At 41.2% G+C, this 16,248-nt stretch overlaps 2 protein-coding genes across 2 annotated transcripts; both read left to right on the forward strand.

Moving 5' to 3' along the window:
- The first annotated feature begins 2,199 nt into the window (after positions 1 to 2,199).
- On the forward strand, positions 2,200 to 4,407 carry ved (ventrally expressed dharma/bozozok antagonist). Its single transcript, XM_069706534.1, has 3 exons — positions 2,200 to 2,431; positions 3,080 to 3,333; positions 4,078 to 4,407. Exons 1-3 carry the CDS (start codon positions 2,200 to 2,202, stop codon positions 4,405 to 4,407), a joined length of 816 nt encoding a protein of 271 aa, XP_069562635.1.
- A 1,708-nt stretch (positions 4,408 to 6,115) lies between these two features.
- Positions 6,116 to 8,596, forward strand: purbb (purine-rich element binding protein Bb). Its single transcript, XM_069700597.1, has one exon. It carries the CDS (start codon positions 6,192 to 6,194, stop codon positions 7,167 to 7,169), a length of 978 nt encoding a protein of 325 aa, XP_069556698.1. The 5' UTR covers positions 6,116 to 6,191; the 3' UTR covers positions 7,170 to 8,596.
- The last annotated feature ends 7,652 nt before the right edge of the window (positions 8,597 to 16,248 follow it).

The raw sequence follows: 16,248 nt of genomic DNA on the forward strand, positions 1-16,248 counted from the left end.
TCACAAAGTGCTTCACATAAAATAAGCCATTAAAACAAAACAATGAATTTAAAAAAAATACTTCAAATCCAGCAACACAATTGATCGTATAACACAAATAAAAACAGTATAAAAGAAATAAAAGTGGATGACTCGAATCAAATTGAATCAACAAAGCATCTCAGATAAAAGTTTGTTTAGAGATTTAAAAGATGTGGTCTGCTTATTCCATAACTTGGGCTGTGTTTATATTACTGCACTCATGTCAATAAATTACATTTATTTAGCTGTGAAAACAACGTCATTAACCCTAAACATACTGTATACATCTTAAAAGAAATAGTTGAAAATACTTTTTCTTTTTTTTAAACGCAAAAATCATCTACAGTGTGCAGTTAAAGTGAATTTTCTGGGTTTTAAAAAGCTGCTGTGATTAAACTCAAGCAAAGAAAGTTGAAGATTTGCAGCTTTTCTGTTGTTTTCTAGCAAAAAACATTTGGTCAATTTGTGTCAAACTGCTCGTCACGTCCGTCAGTTTGTGATAAACGACTTTGAAAATGTTTAGTTTCAGGTAAATAAGCACCATAATGAGCAGTGAGTGACTCAAAGTGACGACGCCGGCTGATCCCGGGATGATCCTGAGAATAAACTGTCCGAAGACAACGCGAGCACTGACGGCTTTTCAGCTGCTGTGATTTAGAGCTGATCCCGCAACGACTTTACAATCGGTATATTTAAATATGGGAGAGTTTTGTGGGACATTAAAGGATTAATAAGAGTTTAAGTAACATCAGAGACACTTGATCTGGTTTTTAAACATCTAAACAACCAAATAAACAATCATAGACTCTGAGCTTCTACTTCAGTAAAAGCAGAATTGTTCCAAATTGCTCCTTTTACGTGTAAAAGTCCTGCTTTTAAAACCTTAAAGTACAAAAGTATTCTCAGTAACATGAAGTATTTGTTCCGCATGTGATCAATATGCTGCTAAAGTAAAAGTCAGCAAAGATCGACAATCATTGAAAAAAATACTTTTATTTGACTTTTTTTAATTGCGTTTTTCAAATGTTTCAAAGAATTTATTCCTTTTTCTTTCTGCATTTGAAAGTTACTGCACAGACAAAATAAATTGCAGGTAAATTCTTCTGTTTTTCTAAATTCAAATTCATCTTTAAGTCTTATAAAATGAGACCAACAGTCCAAAACCTCAAAGACGTATTCATTTCCATTAAATAAAAAACAAAGAAAAGCAGCAATTCCTCACGTTTGTGAAGCCGCAAGAGCGACAGCTCGACTTTCTCTGCTTTTAAAATATGATGTAACTTCAGTTACATCATATTACAGATTACTGTCTGTCAATGAAATGATCTAAGTGTTATTTTAACTGTATCATGTGAACTTATCAGCAGTAACATGATTAAAAACAGAATGAAACACATCTGACAACAAAATTCAAGATGCTTTATGCACACAGGTTCATTTTAGGTCTTTTTTTAATTTTATTTTTTTTACTTTCTATCCATTTACTTTGTTTTCCAAAGTCCCCTCAGCTATTTTTTTGTTTTGTTTTTTTGAAGTCTGAATTTTGGTCAATTTAACAGAATCCAAAGCTGCTAGGAGGTAAAAATGTAAGAAAAATATCACAAAACGGTGCAAATCTTAAGTCATAATCACTTAACATTTTATATTATTACAGATAGTGTGTGTTCACGGATGAATATCTTACATAGACAAGTGATATTTCTGGTTGATTTAAACTATTTAAAATGGTAAATTGTCCTTATTCAGAGGATTGTGAAACCTCCCCACCCCACCTCACCTCAGGCCTGGTGTATTTATGGTGGAGGAGATGCAGACAGTTTGGGGGGTGAGGAGAGTCTATTATCTGTTCTGGAGGCAGGAAGGATGGTGGGGGTGTGTTGGGGGGAAGAGAGAGAGAGAGAGAGAGTGTGTGTGTGGGGGGAAGATGGGGAGGGAGGGAGGCTTCCCAGACTCACTGGAGCCTTGTTGTAACAGCCTGAATGGGACATCTTAATTACTCCAGTTGTGAAAACTAGAGGAGGAGGAGGAGGATGTGTGCTTTGATCTCGGGGCTCCGAATGAGGATGGAAGTCCTTTATAAGTACATGTAGAAGAGGCAAGACTCATCAGAGGAGACTCTGAAGTCTCGGCTGAACTTTTTCTCCACCCGCTTTTAAAAGGATTTAATCTCTTGCAGCCATGAGAGGAGACTTCTCCATCGAGTGGATGGCCCAGAGCAGCCAGCCGGCCGGGCACCTTGCCCCCGGCATCCCGACCTGCGCGACCGACTCGGAGAGCCTGCCTGGTTTTTACTGCCAGCAGAGGTCAGAACATTCACCCCAGCAGGAGCAGCAGGAGCAGCAGGAGCACCAGGAGCAGCAGCAGGAGAGCCCCAGAGGCCTCCAGCACCGGACCTGCGCCGGTGACCCAGGTGAGAGATTCGGTTTCTGTCTGCACTCGGGTGTTTCTAGTGGTGGAAACTGGATTCCCCAAATCAGCCTTTTCTCACTTTGTGTTTAAAATAAATCCGCAACAAATCTTCAAAACAGTGGAAACTAGATGAAGTGCATTTACTCGAGTACTTCTGAGGATTTTCATTTTATGCTGCTTTATACTTTTCAGAGACAATATTTCATGAAATCAACGCATACTTACTTTATAAATGTGTGTTTTATTTGATCATTTTAAGAGATTTTTTTTTTTTTTTGGCTACTTGAACTCAGTATTTTATATTTGAACTATTTTAGTATCTGGTTTGGTTTGATCTAATTTTGTATCTATTTTTTTTTAAATTTATTTATTTTATATATGCAATTTCATTTTAAAGCATTAGTGAGTTTTTCTTTATTTGTTGAAAATTTGGGTTATTTAAAATATTTTACAAATTTATGTTCAAATAGTTATGCACCATTTATTCATATTAAATACGGCTTGTATCACATACAGTAAGACAGCAAAAGTATCAAAAGTATGAGTCCTTTTACTCGAGTGAAGTATCTGAATACTTCTATTAGCAGCTTCGTGTGAATCTGCATCTTGTTCTAAATGAACTCAAAGTCATTTCTTTTTTCGTTTGCAGCGACTGAAGCTGATTTCAGCAGCGAGACGGAGGAGGAAACCTCCGGCTACGAGAGCGAAGGCGACCGCTCCCCCTCGGCCGCCGCCACCCGCGGCTCCACAGCGCCGCTGTCGCCCCTGGTGGGCAGGAGGCCCCGGACCGCCTTCACAGCGGAGCAGATCAGCAGCCTGGAGAGGGCGTTCAAGAAAAACGCTTACCTGGGGACGCAGGACAAAGCCGAGCTCTGCAAGAAGCTCGACCTGTCTGACAAACAGGTGACAATTACCTGTCATCAGTGTGTGAGCTCAATAGTCAATATGTGAGCGATCACCTGCTGAGAACATTCTCACTGTATTAGATTTTTTTTTTTTTTTAACTTATTTTGTCATTGTGTTTCTACAATTAAAGAACTTATGTCTAAAACTCTGTCTAAAGTTTGTTTTGATAAATCCCCCCCCCCCCAAATGATTAAATTCAAGACTTTGAAACTGGATTTAAATTGTCATTTTGGTATAAAATTAATATGAAAATATAATGGAACAGTCAACTAATCAAAGGAAAAAAGTACTTTGAACTTTTTTCATCATAATTATTTTTTATTTTTTGTACTTTTTAGGCATGTTGAATTTTTTCACTTGCACTAATTTTTTTATATTTGATTTGTAATTTGAAATATTTTATAGACTTTTTTTTACTTTAGTTAATTTTATTTGCTACTCATTTTTTATTACCTAATTGGAACAGGATCCAATTTTTTTTATAATTATTTCAAATTTTCCTTTTATATACTTATATTTTGAAATAGTTTTTTTTTTTTAAATATATTGAAAAAAATTTTTTTTGACTTATTATGTCTATTTATTAGGATTGAATATAAGTAATTTAACCTCAGCATTTTTTAAATACTGACTTTGAACCTTCGCTTCCACAGACAATTTTCTTTTAGGTTAAATAATTTAAAGATCTTCAGTGAAAAATTTTCCTCATGAGATAGTTTTTTTTTTCTTCCCCCCCCTCAGATCAGAAACTGGTTCCAGAACAGGCGGATGAAGCTGAAGCGGTCGGTGCAGGACGCCCTGGCTCACGCCTGCCAGGCCAACGTTGCCTCTCAGCTGATGCATTACTCCGAGCTACAGGCCTACAGGCCGGGGCCCTACCCCATGTACCACTCGGCGGTGGACCCCGAGGGCCCGGCCCCGACCTCCTACGTCAGTCCACACAGACTGCCGTACAGCTCCTCTGCGCCCCTGAACTCCTTCTACCAGTACGGCAGCCACCCGGGAGTCGTGCTGCCCTCGATCTCGTCTCACCTCCAGGCGTCCTACCCGACGTACGCTCAATACTACTGATCGATCGCTGATGGAGACGATCAGCTGTCACGTTCTGTCGACGTCACCGTCACGGGGTTAAAAGAAGAAACCCGGCTACACAGAAACACAGTTACTGCTTTGAAGCTTGAATCCTGCTCATCAGTCAAACATGGTAGTGTGCAATAATATTTTTTTTGTGTGTCTGCTGTTCTGTCACTGAATTAAGATTCAAATTAAAAAAAATATCACATTGTCAGATGTTTTTCTAATCTTTATTATCTCAAAGTAAAATATCACTGGCTGTGCATAATGTTTCTAGAAGTTGAAGTACATTTACTTGAATACTGTACTGGATTAAAACATAATTTTGATTGGATGGGGCTTTGAGTTACATTATAAATGCAAAACTATTGTGATTATATGTTTTGCTAATCTAAAGTGCTGCACTTTGAGGTACTTGTAATGCACTAAACATTGCAGTTGTAGAAACAAACTAATAAAATGAATCTAAATAAGCACTAATTTCAAGTACTTTAACTTTGTTTCCAATTATTTGTTGAGGGTTTTTTTTGTTTTACTTTTCTGTTTTTAAATTGCATTTGACTGAGTTCTACTTGCCAATAATCACTTATAAGTAAAGTTTGATTAATTGATTGATGCCTGGAGAAGACTTAGAGGATTTAAACCTCAACGCAGGAATATGTGTTAAATCCTGACTGTATTAAAACTTCTCGTCTTCGGGACTTCAGAAGCGTCTCAGGTCTCCCGTCTGTCACGTTCACATGTCCACATGAAAAGAAAAACACGCAGCTGCCGTAGCATGTTACATCTTCAGTTTCATCTCTGAACCCACAGGTGCTGTTGACAGGTTGAAGCTGCAGGAAGTGCAGAGATCAAAGTCAGCCTGAAAACGGAACTGAGCTGCAGGAGGAACCGCACTGCCACCTGTGGGCAGAGTTGGGTAATGTAACAAGAAGGATGCAATTAAGTGTAGAAGAGAAGTATTGACCATTTTCTAATTGTATTTCTTCCAATCCAAACTTTATTACAAATTCAAAAGTCCAAATAAAAGACGAAAACATCACAAAGAAAAAAAATATATATTAAAAACTCATGAAGAGATGGCTGGTACCAGTCAGCTAAGTAAAGTACTGTACATAAGTAGAGCTTAGAGGTATTTGTATTTGTACTTTTTACACCACTACATCTATTTGACAGTTTCAATGACTGATTACTTTTAAAAATAAAATAAAATGTTTACATGAGATTATCTAATTTATAAAAAAAAATTACATTAAAATTGTACATACAAAACATGTAAATAACTAATCAAAGCTTCACCAGTGAGTCAGTATTATTATATTTGGTCAATGTCATTTACTAGAATTGCGCCATAAAACTGTTTTGCACCTATAAAAACGTCTCTTTATTTTTTCAGAATATATTTTCCATATAAACGGCATGTAAACGTTATGCCGAAACATTTTACCAAATGAAGCCACAAAATTTAAAAACACAATTTTTGACGTGTCATAAAAACAAGGAATTTTCACAACAGGATGAAAAAAAAAAAAAAAGGATTGACAAAAAACGAAACGGAACTTCAGTCTGAGCCAATGGCTGAAGAGAGGTATTAAAAGATGGCCTGGTTATGGAAATCCATGGACCAATGGGAATGCCGTAACCGTGGGAACTGGTAGAAGTGGCACGTGGTTGGGCCAATCACAACGTCCTCCGAAGGGCGCCAGTGGGGAGCGAGAAGGGGGCGCGCGCTGGCCGGGTGCACGCAGAGAGCAGCTACGCAGGAGAGGGGCAGAAGGCGAATGGTGGAGTTGAAGATGGCGGATGGCGACAGCGGGAGTGAGCGCGGTGGTAGCAGCGGTGGAGGAGGAGGAGGCAGCGGAGGCGGAGGCGGCGGCAGCGGCGGCGGCGGCGGTGGTGGTGGTGGAGGCGGAGGCGGAGGCGGCTTCCAGCACTTCCAGAGGGACCAGGAGACCCAGGAGCTGGCGTCCAAGCGCCTTGACATCCAGAACAAGCGCTTCTACCTGGACGTCAAGCAGAACAGCAAGGGCAGGTTCATAAAGATCGCCGAGGTCGGGGCCGGGGGCTCCAAAAGTCGCTTGACCCTCTCGCTGTCAGTGGCCGCAGAGTTCCGTGACTACCTCGGAGATTTTATCGAGCACTACGCCCAGCTGGGGCCTAGCAGTCCGGAGCAGATAGCCCAGGCCAGCGTGGGTGAGGACGGCGGGCCCAGACGAGCTCTCAAGAGCGAGTTTCTCGTTCGGGAAAACCGCAAGTACTACCTGGACTTGAAGGAGAACCAGCGGGGGAGGTTCCTGCGGATTCGACAGACCGTGAACCGCGGACCGGGCTTTGGAGTCGGGGGCCCAGTGGGCGGCATGCTCGCCGGCCAGACCATAGCCCTTCCGGCCCAGGGGCTAATTGAGTTTAGAGACGCCCTCGCCAAGCTCATTGATGACTACGGGGGAGACGACGAGGAGCTGGCCGGGGGCTCGGCCGCCGGGGGCTACGGCGAGCTCCCCGAGGGCACCTCCATCATGGTGGACTCCAAGCGGTTCTTCTTCGACGTCGGCTCCAACAAATACGGAGTGTTCCTGCGCGTGAGCGAGGTGAAGCCCAGCTACAGGAACTCTATCACCATCCCCTTCAAAGCCTGGAGCAAATTCGGAGGCGCCTTCTCCAGATACGCCGAGGAGATGAAGGAGATCCAGGAGCGGCAGCGGGACAAAATGTACGAGAGGAGAGACGAGTCCGAGGGGGACGACGTGGACGACGACTGAGGAGCCCCCCCCCTCCCACCTCCCCACGGAGCACAACGCTGTTAGTCCAGTTACACGACAGATCCGCAGTGTAGGGGTATTTTTGAAAAAAATTAAAAAATAAATAAAAACGAGGAAAAAAAAAAAGCAGAAACGACAGATAAGTGCATGACAAATCGTGCTGTAATAGCCTACTAAAGTATCGTGGCGTTTATGTGCAGGGATTTATTGGTGTATTCATCTAAAGTCGGTAGGGCTGAGGGGTTGGAGTGGTTGTGTGAATCTCTGAAAGTGAAACATGTATAAATGAGATGTGTCTCATTGGCTGAACAAAAAAAAAAAAAAAAGAGTGAGTTATGATTTATTGTTTTAAAAAAAAAAAAAAGAGGAAAGAGAGAACCTACTAAAACCAGCAAGTTTATTTGTTTTTTTTTTTAAATTTTTTTAATTATTTTTTTATAACTAGAAATGAAGCCAATTAACGCTTTCCTGTTAGCAACAGATTATATTTCCAGAGTGAGGACCTTGTTCAAGGTGAAGGAGAGAGCGCTCGAGCGTCCATCCGGTTCCGGTCCAGGTTCAGTTTGTGGGCGGTCCAGGTCCAGTTTGTGGGATTCTTGCAAGTCAGTCAGTGGAACCCGAGAGGAATGTATAGAAAGCTGCTGTCACTTTTGCGGATGTTGTGCGTTAGACATGTCAGCAGATTGGAGAGCTGCTAAAACTACCGCGCAAGCATCTGCAGCATCTGCGGGCCGTTAATCGGGAAGATTACCCAAAAAATGTCAAGGGGAAGTTACTGAGGGGATTATCTGTAAGCCCGAACAACGAGGGCCTCGTGGACTAAATTAAATATTTGACTCCAGTAGTCAATTACAGCTGGGTTTTATGTTATACATACAATCTTAGCGAAGCATAGGTCATATTATTTTCAGTAAGGTTCACTCAGCGAGGAAGGAGCGGTGGGTTTTCTCACACCAGAGCATCCCTGGTGTTTGAGAACAGCTGCCAACGCGCGGGGCGCGGACCCCCCCCCCCTCCCCCGCGGGGGGGGGACGACGCGGATACGTCACTACGGGACTTGGAAAAAGATGCTCATTTTGTCCCCACAAACCCGAGACGAAAAGGGTCCAAATGTCCGGCGTCGGAGACCCAACGAGCCTCGGCCGCCTCGTCCAGCCGCAGGCCGCTTTTCTTCCAACACGTGAAGACCCTGGACACAAACGCATTGATAGATGTTTTCTTTTGTTTCTCTTTTCTTTTTTTTCTTTACTGTTTTGTTTTTGTTTTCCAAAAGAGAACTATATTGAAATGAGATTCTACTTATAGGAAAGATATTACCAAACAAACCAGCAAAACATATTTTCAAATACTTATAAAGAAAATAAATGTATTGTCTAAATGAATTTCAAGACTAAAAAAATAAAAAAAGGTTAATTTCTTAAAACAAACTTGTGACTGAAATCTCCAGATTATTTTCCAGTTTGTGCCTCGAGCGAAAGTATAAAACTTCTTTTAATTAAACGCAACTCTAAATGTAACAACGTTGTGACTGTATATTTTTAATCCCCTGTACTTAAAGCCGGGTTAGCAGTTAGTTTCTTGGTGAGTTGGTTTATTATTTGAGCTTCAAAATGGCCGAAAATGGTGACAAAATCGAGACGAAATCTATAGGTTGGTTGTTTTGTCCAAACAGACCTAATTACTTTCAAATTAAAAGGACACAAAATACAAAAAAAGCAGCAAAGAGAGCTGTTTTGATCTGATAAATCACTTTTAACTGCTCCTCGTCACGGTTTTATTTGAAATGTTCTGTTGCCGTCTCCTTTATTATTTTGGCCTGAAGTTGCGTGATGCACCGCAAAGAAATCCTTACTGGCAAATCCAACGACATCAAATCCAGACCAGGATTATTGTACTTTTACTGAAGAGGTCGGTGTGAGGATTTAAAAAGATGCAACGTACAGTGTTTATAAGGCCTCAGCCACATGTTGAAATGGATCCCGGTGTGGCAGCCAATCATCGTTTTAATTATCGATTAACTATTGTGTTTCTAAAATGTCCGAAAGTCCTGAATTTGTCAAAAGAATTTCAGTTCACGGTCAAAGAAGACAAAACAAAATCCTCACGGTTTTGCTTTAAAATGATCAAGTCAGTTCATTAATCAGTTGATGGTCTTGTTTCGGCTTTAAATGGACCTTTTTGTGTTATTTATAGATCAGGTTTTGCTGCGTTTAATTTGTTCAGCTTCTCGTGGTTTGGTTGAAACCACGTGAAGTTAAACTTTTACTTTACAGTTGAACTTACAAACCACACATGGAAAAAAAATAACGTGGTTGAGGTTCGGCACCAAAACTACTTTGTCTTGTTCAGAATTTGGGATCTTGTTTGGAGAATAATCCCCCGACCGTTGAAAAATATTGGCGGGTTAATTGATGATAAAAAGAATAGTTTTTTTAGCACAAATGAATTTTTTTTTTTTTTTTAATAAAAATTGTCCAATTTGCGCCTATCAAATGTGAACATATGCCTTTATTCTGAGGCACATAGGATAGTAAAACTATTTATTTGATTGAACTAAAACCTTTTTATACCAAAAAAGGTCAAAGGTCATCTTTACCGTGAAATCATAATGTAAAAGCCCTTTCCTGTCCGTCATTCAGCACCATAAAAGGACCAGAAGTGGAGACTGATCATATTCCACATTTGGTCAGATATTGAATTGACACCAATCTCGATCGAACTTATTTCAATTTGGCACAAGCGTTCACTTTGGTCCCAAACATGAACTGATACGATTTTGTCCCCACGTCCTCCCATCCCTGTGAACGTGATATCTCAGGAACGCCTCGATGTAATTTCTTCAAATTTGGTACAAACGTTCAATTGGACTCGATGGTGAACGGATTCGATTTGAGTGGTCAAAGGTCACTGTGAACTCCCATTGTTGCACCCTGAGTGTGTGACACTAATCCTGGGTGTCCACCTTGAAACTGTGCTGATTGTTTAGATCTTCTGTGTTAGATCGTGAACGTTGTTTGAAGCATCCGCCTTTTAGAACCTGTAGCTTTCTTTTAGCAACATCCGTATTTAAAGCATCATCTGCTGCCGTGGCAACAACTTGGCGTTCTGTCAGAATCAGATTTATTGGACAAATTCCTTAAAAATCTTCCCTGCATACTGCATATATATTGTGAGTCTGGACAGACATGGAGGGACATTGACACTTGGCTAGTTTGGCGGCGTTACAACCAGGAAGCGGCGATTCTAGTTTTTTTTTTTTTTTTTTATAGCTGAAAGATTTACTGGTAAATCTTGAATATAACCGTCACCTGAAGCCCCGACAGGAGTCCAGTGTCAAACCGTAGCTACGGCGAGGAACACGTGCTTTACAGTTGCTCTCCTCCCACACACGTTTTTTTTTTTTTTTTTTTTTTTTTTTTTGGGCATGGCGCAGCAGCTGCCTCTAAAAGTTAATAAAGATGTTTGCAGGAAGCGGCTTCTGCGCACAACAAGAGCTTGTTCTTGGATCATCGGCCGGCCGGTCGGTCGGTCGGTCGGTCTGCGGCCTGGTCCCTCGGTGCTCTTTATCAGTCGAGCGTATTGTGTGGCGGCATACAGCCCAACTTGTTGTGTGGCTCTGGCGTGAGCAGCAGAAAGGGGGAGGCTTCAGGGTAATATGACTCCCTCTTCTTCCTCCTCCTCCTCCTCCTCCTCCTCTCACAGATCTGCTCTCCTGTCGTCGGAGCTGGTTCTTCCCCACGTCCTTCCGGCAGCTGTCGGGCACCCATGCGTACGCTGCCTGGGTGTGCTGACAGAGCATGTGGGCTATTTTAATGTAGGAGGCCTCCACAGACTTGACATTCCTGCTCCAGGAGTCAGCTGTGCCGTGAAGACCTCATTGCCTGAGGACGAAGCCGTACAACAGTCCGATTGTGCTGAGGTCTGCTGCTCACATGCTGAAACACACTCTGGGCTGTGTGCAGGCAGGTAGCAAATTAGCGTGTGTCAGCAGCAGTGCAGCGGGTCAGCAGGTCGGAGGGGCTCGTTAGTTGCTCCCTAACTGTTTTTTTTTTTATTGCTCTCTAAAAGATAAACGCACGATTACCGCCCAGTAAATCCTCGTGAAATTAAACGATGTGAGGACGCGACACCAGCGGGGGGGGGGGGACGTAACACGTCCTGAAGACTTGAGGTTTACTGACCCTTCGGCTGGGGCGAGCTGCAACCGACGGGGACGTCACCCGTTGGTTTGTGAAAGGCTGTTATGAAGCCTCGACTTCAGACTTTGTCAGTCGCCATCTTGCTAGTTTGGAACAGTTTGGAGCAGGAATATGTTTGGGCAAGCGGGGGAATTAACTCGATTTGATCGGAAACCCGACGATACTACGTCCCGCCCACCGATAGCTGTAACCTGACTGCACCACAGGCCTGTCAATCAAACAGACACGCCCCCCCCACAAAAACATTTATTTTTGAGTCTTATTTTCTAATTAATGATGGTTTATTTTCAGATGGACCGCCAGAAAACAAATCCGCAAAAGTGAATTAAGCGAATGACATAAAGAAAACTTGTGGAGAAATTTTATTGTATGAGAATTTCATGAGACTAGTTGATTGGGAGTCTATGGAAACCGGTGCTTTTTGGAGCCAACCTCTGGCGGCACTCGGTGGTATTGCAGTTTAAGGCACTTTTGCATTGGCCTCATTTTTCGGAGCCGGAAGCTACGTCCACTTTTATGTACGGTCTGTAGGTTGGGGGGCCCAAAGAGTCACAGGTTACTTGGTCCAGAGTCTCTGCTTGATGGGACTTTTTTATCATTTGCTGTCAGTCAATCAGAAAACGACACAGTAAAATGACTAAAAATGACCACGAACCGACTCAGAGTGCCAACAAAGAGGCCAAATGAACAAAATAAGAACATAAACAGATTCAAAATGACGAGGGAAAAAGCAAAGTGAACACAAAGAGATTCTATAGGACCACAAAGATGCACAAAAGGATCACCTCCAGTTAAAAAAACAACAACAAAGACTTATAATTACCAAAAACACACGACCATAAAGAACCCGAACATGAGCAGGACGAGACGGAACCAACTAAAGAAGCAAAATAAAAGTAAAACGAGAAAAATGAACACAAACAAATGCAAAAGAACCACAAAGAGACTCAAACTAACTGAAATAGATACAAAATGACAAATAGATGCTAAAAGACTTGAAACTATGACAAAGAGATTCAAAGCGACCAGAAAAAGACACAAACTGTCAAGACAGACGTGAAATGAACACAAACCAATGCCAAATAAAATTAAAGAGACTCTTGTCGTTTCTGAATGTTGTGTCTCCGTAGGAGCCTTTTTAAAGTCTGTTCTCAGTGGCCTGTTGTCACACAATCCATCCATGTTTGCAGTCTATCTATGTAATTATATTTAAGTTTGGAAAAATGATAGTATTCCAAATTGTCAGGTACGAGTTCCTGTTTGCTATATTTCACCAGAGAAACTGACAACTACCACGGAATTACTTTAATTTTAAATAAATCCTAAAAACCTGTAAATTCTCAAAGATGGTTATGACTCCGAAAGGAGTAACTTTTCTACGATTCCTAAAAATGCCAATGACTTTTCTTTCTTTCTCTCATAATAAAGCTGATTAACAGCAACCTGTTCAAAGTAACCTCTGTGCAAACTCATATCTGCGATTTTCCTCGTCAAGTTCGTCTGCAACCCGGGGCAGACAGTGGAGGCCGGAGGGGGACACCTGAGGGGAAGGAACAGGTGTTTTCCAAAAACAGGAAGTTAATGTTAATTGGCTTCTAACCGACAGACGCAGCGGATACGCACTGCTCATCATGGAGCCAACTAAGGTAATAACTACTTTAAATCTATTGTCAACCTGTTGGTGTCACTACTTACTAAAAACACGACTGTTTTTGAGTCACTACTCAATAAAATCTGGAGACACAGACACGGCACAAATATTTAATAAATTAATAAACGTCCTAAAAGCTGCTAGGGAAAAAAAAACACAAAAAAACGCCCCCTATAGCTCCAGAACTTGCTTCAGAATGATCACGTTTTAATATTTGCCTTTTTATCAAAGTAATTATGCGGTAGTTATCAATACATTCAATAATATGTAGCAAACAGGACCCCCTAGTAGGGCATTCGGCATACTTAATTTTTCAGAAAGGTATGCCAGGCCACACGTGGGCTACTATTTTGTCAGTCAAATCTGTAAACATGGGTTCCCCCGGAGGATCGCGTGTTAAGCATGCCAGCACTTCACCAATTTGCTAAAATTGTGTCATCATGACTCTGTCGGAGATGACACACATATTTTTACATTCAGCGTGACTTGTGCCTTTTAGAGGACCTAAGTGTTATTTATGTGCGTCGCAAGTAAACAGCCTAAAACCCGCTCTGACATCAGGAAGAAAGACGCTTCTATAACTGCAGAACTTGCCTGAGACTATTCATGTTTTTAGGTTTTCATTCGTGCAAGGTAATACGTTCATAAATTTCAATATATTAAGCTAAACATAGCGAAAAGGTACTCTTGATAAGTAATTCGGCGTACTTAATATTTAGAAAAACGTATGTTAGGCCCTAATTGTGATACTTTTTGTTACCCAAATCTGGCAATGTTGGTTCCCTGTTGGCTGGTTTGTTAGCAGTTAGCTCACCAAGTTTAGCAACCTGCCAACATTTGTAGTCATCATAACTTTATATAATCTGAACATACAGAGATGACACCTAGATTTTTAGATTCAGTGTGATCTATTCTTTCAGAGGACAAAATTATTATTTATGTGCGTCACACGTAAACAACCTAAAACCCGGTCAGACATCACTCCTTGTAACTCCAGAACTTGCCTGAGAATGATCCTGTTTTTTAAGTTTTCATTTACTATTAAGTTGTTGATTGATAAATGCGAGTATATCTAATGATACATAGCAAACAGGACCTCCTAATAGTCAATTTGGCTTACTTAATATTTACAAAACATGTTCTTGGCCCTAATTGGGTCACTTTCTGTCACTCAAATCTGTCAAAACTACCTTCAGTTTTGACTAGTTTTTCAATTTAACTCCCCATAAATAATATATAGATACCTCAGTATTGTTAACAAACCTTTTTCTGTCATTGCCAAAGCTAATATAATAGTGACGCGCTAAGAATAGCTGTCCACTAAACAAAGCCTCCAGTTCTTATTGTAATGAGCATTTTACAATTAAAGATAAACAATCTACAGCAGTATCATCAATAACAGGCTGCTGTATCTGAGTTTTTGACCCACATTTATCTGCATATATTTAACAAGCCTCCTCATTAGTGACTCTGTCCTCACTGCTTTTCTTTCATGTCATGTAAATGGGTTGATTTTTTTTTTAATCTTCTGGATGAAAACGCAGCAGCTATGAACGGTTGTGTATCTTCCTTTTCAGACAAACAATTTTAGTGGCTCTCTATAATTTGCTTCATTAGAGCGTCAAGGAAAGTTGGCAATCTGTAGTTTTTTCCTCACAGCTGTGTCTAGAATCTGAAATATACAGGCAGACACTTAAAGAGTAATCGCCTTAAAATAGTTATAGTGGGAACAGGAATTTGGAAAATCATTAAAAAAAAAAAAAAAAAAAAAATCATGTGTTTGAACTCGATAAGATAAAAAGAGAATTAGATTAGATAAGATTGGATATTCCCTAAAAGAAAGTCCAGTTCGTGTGGTGTTCTTGGAATTATTGTGCAGCTCAGCATGCTGTAAGAGTTACTTAACCTAGCGCTCCCGTTAATGAGGCCCTCTGTGCGTATTTCAGCAGATGCGCTGCACGTAACGTCGCATTTTACGGAGACCGCTTCATTTTCCGGCTCTGAGGTGAGAGGCCGAGCCTTAATGAGAGCAGACGAGCACACTGCTGCAGCTGAAGAGAACAAATCCGCCGCTCTCTTAATGCTGCTCGGACTAAAATTACATGTAAAAGACATCACATAAAAGGGATGTTGTGTCTGTGAGTTGGAGGTGAACTATGTACCGGTGCGGTGACTCACTGTGAATTCAGCGAGCATGTGGACGGCTTGTTTTGGCTCCTTTTGTTTGAAGTCCAAAATCACAATTACACTACATCTGAAGCGTATAAACCACAGACTGTATATAAAAGTGTTCGTAGCTTCCGGGTCTGAAAAATGAGGCCGATGCAGAAGCGCCTTAAGCTGCAATACCACCGAGTGCCACTAGAGGTCGGCTCCAAAAAGCCTCCGGCTCCATAGACTCCCATTCAACTAATCTCATTAAATGCAATTAAAGTCAATAAACTGTCTCCACCAATTATCCCGGATGTTGTTAGCTAAAGTCACTCCTTCTTATTAGTTTTCTGGCGGTCCATCTGAAAATAATCCGTCATTAATTAGAAAATAATCTTCAAAAAAAAAAAAGTGTTTTTGGCGGCGTGTCTGTTTGATTGACAGACTTGGAAACTAATTTCCTACGATTTTCTCGCTACTAGGCTGTAAATTACAAGGATGTTTTGAGGAAACTCTGAAACAATTTGCCATTAATTATAATAGAAATGGAAGAAGTTACTACAGTCATTAAGTATCGGTTGCTATATTTTAAGTTTTTCAGGGCTCATCAGAGAGTGTGAGTCTTCAACCATTCAGAGTGCAGCATTACTGCCCACAGATTATTCACATAATTGGCATTAATATTTTTCCTGCAGCAGAAAAACTTCCATTCATATTTCCACTCTGTGAATTTGCTCATCTTTAAATTGGAAAGCTCCGTGTCCCCGGTGACCTCCTCTCACCGATGTCATCCCACCACTCTGCTCGCGGGCAGTGCAGCAGTAATGTGTGCAAGCATGCACATGTGAACAGTGGGACTAATGCAGCCTGTGAGCAATGTAATACCTCACTAGGCACTCGGCCAAATCAAGCCAGGATTATACCACATGCTCCCAGCAGTCCATTACTATCACGCTAGGATCAAGCAGGTTCAGCCCTACTGACTTGTGTGTGTGTGTGTGTGTGTGTGTGTGTGTGTGTGTGCGTGTGCGTGTGTGCGTGTGTGTGTCTGGTTCAGGGGATTTAAAAAAAAAAAAAA

Source organism: Brachyistius frenatus, unplaced genomic scaffold, assembly GCF_029030835.1.
Source record: "Brachyistius frenatus isolate BFR_SWC_R1_liver_20210118 unplaced genomic scaffold, ASM2903083v1 Contig_3, whole genome shotgun sequence".
NCBI classification, from domain to species: domain Eukaryota; kingdom Metazoa; phylum Chordata; class Actinopteri; family Embiotocidae; genus Brachyistius; species Brachyistius frenatus.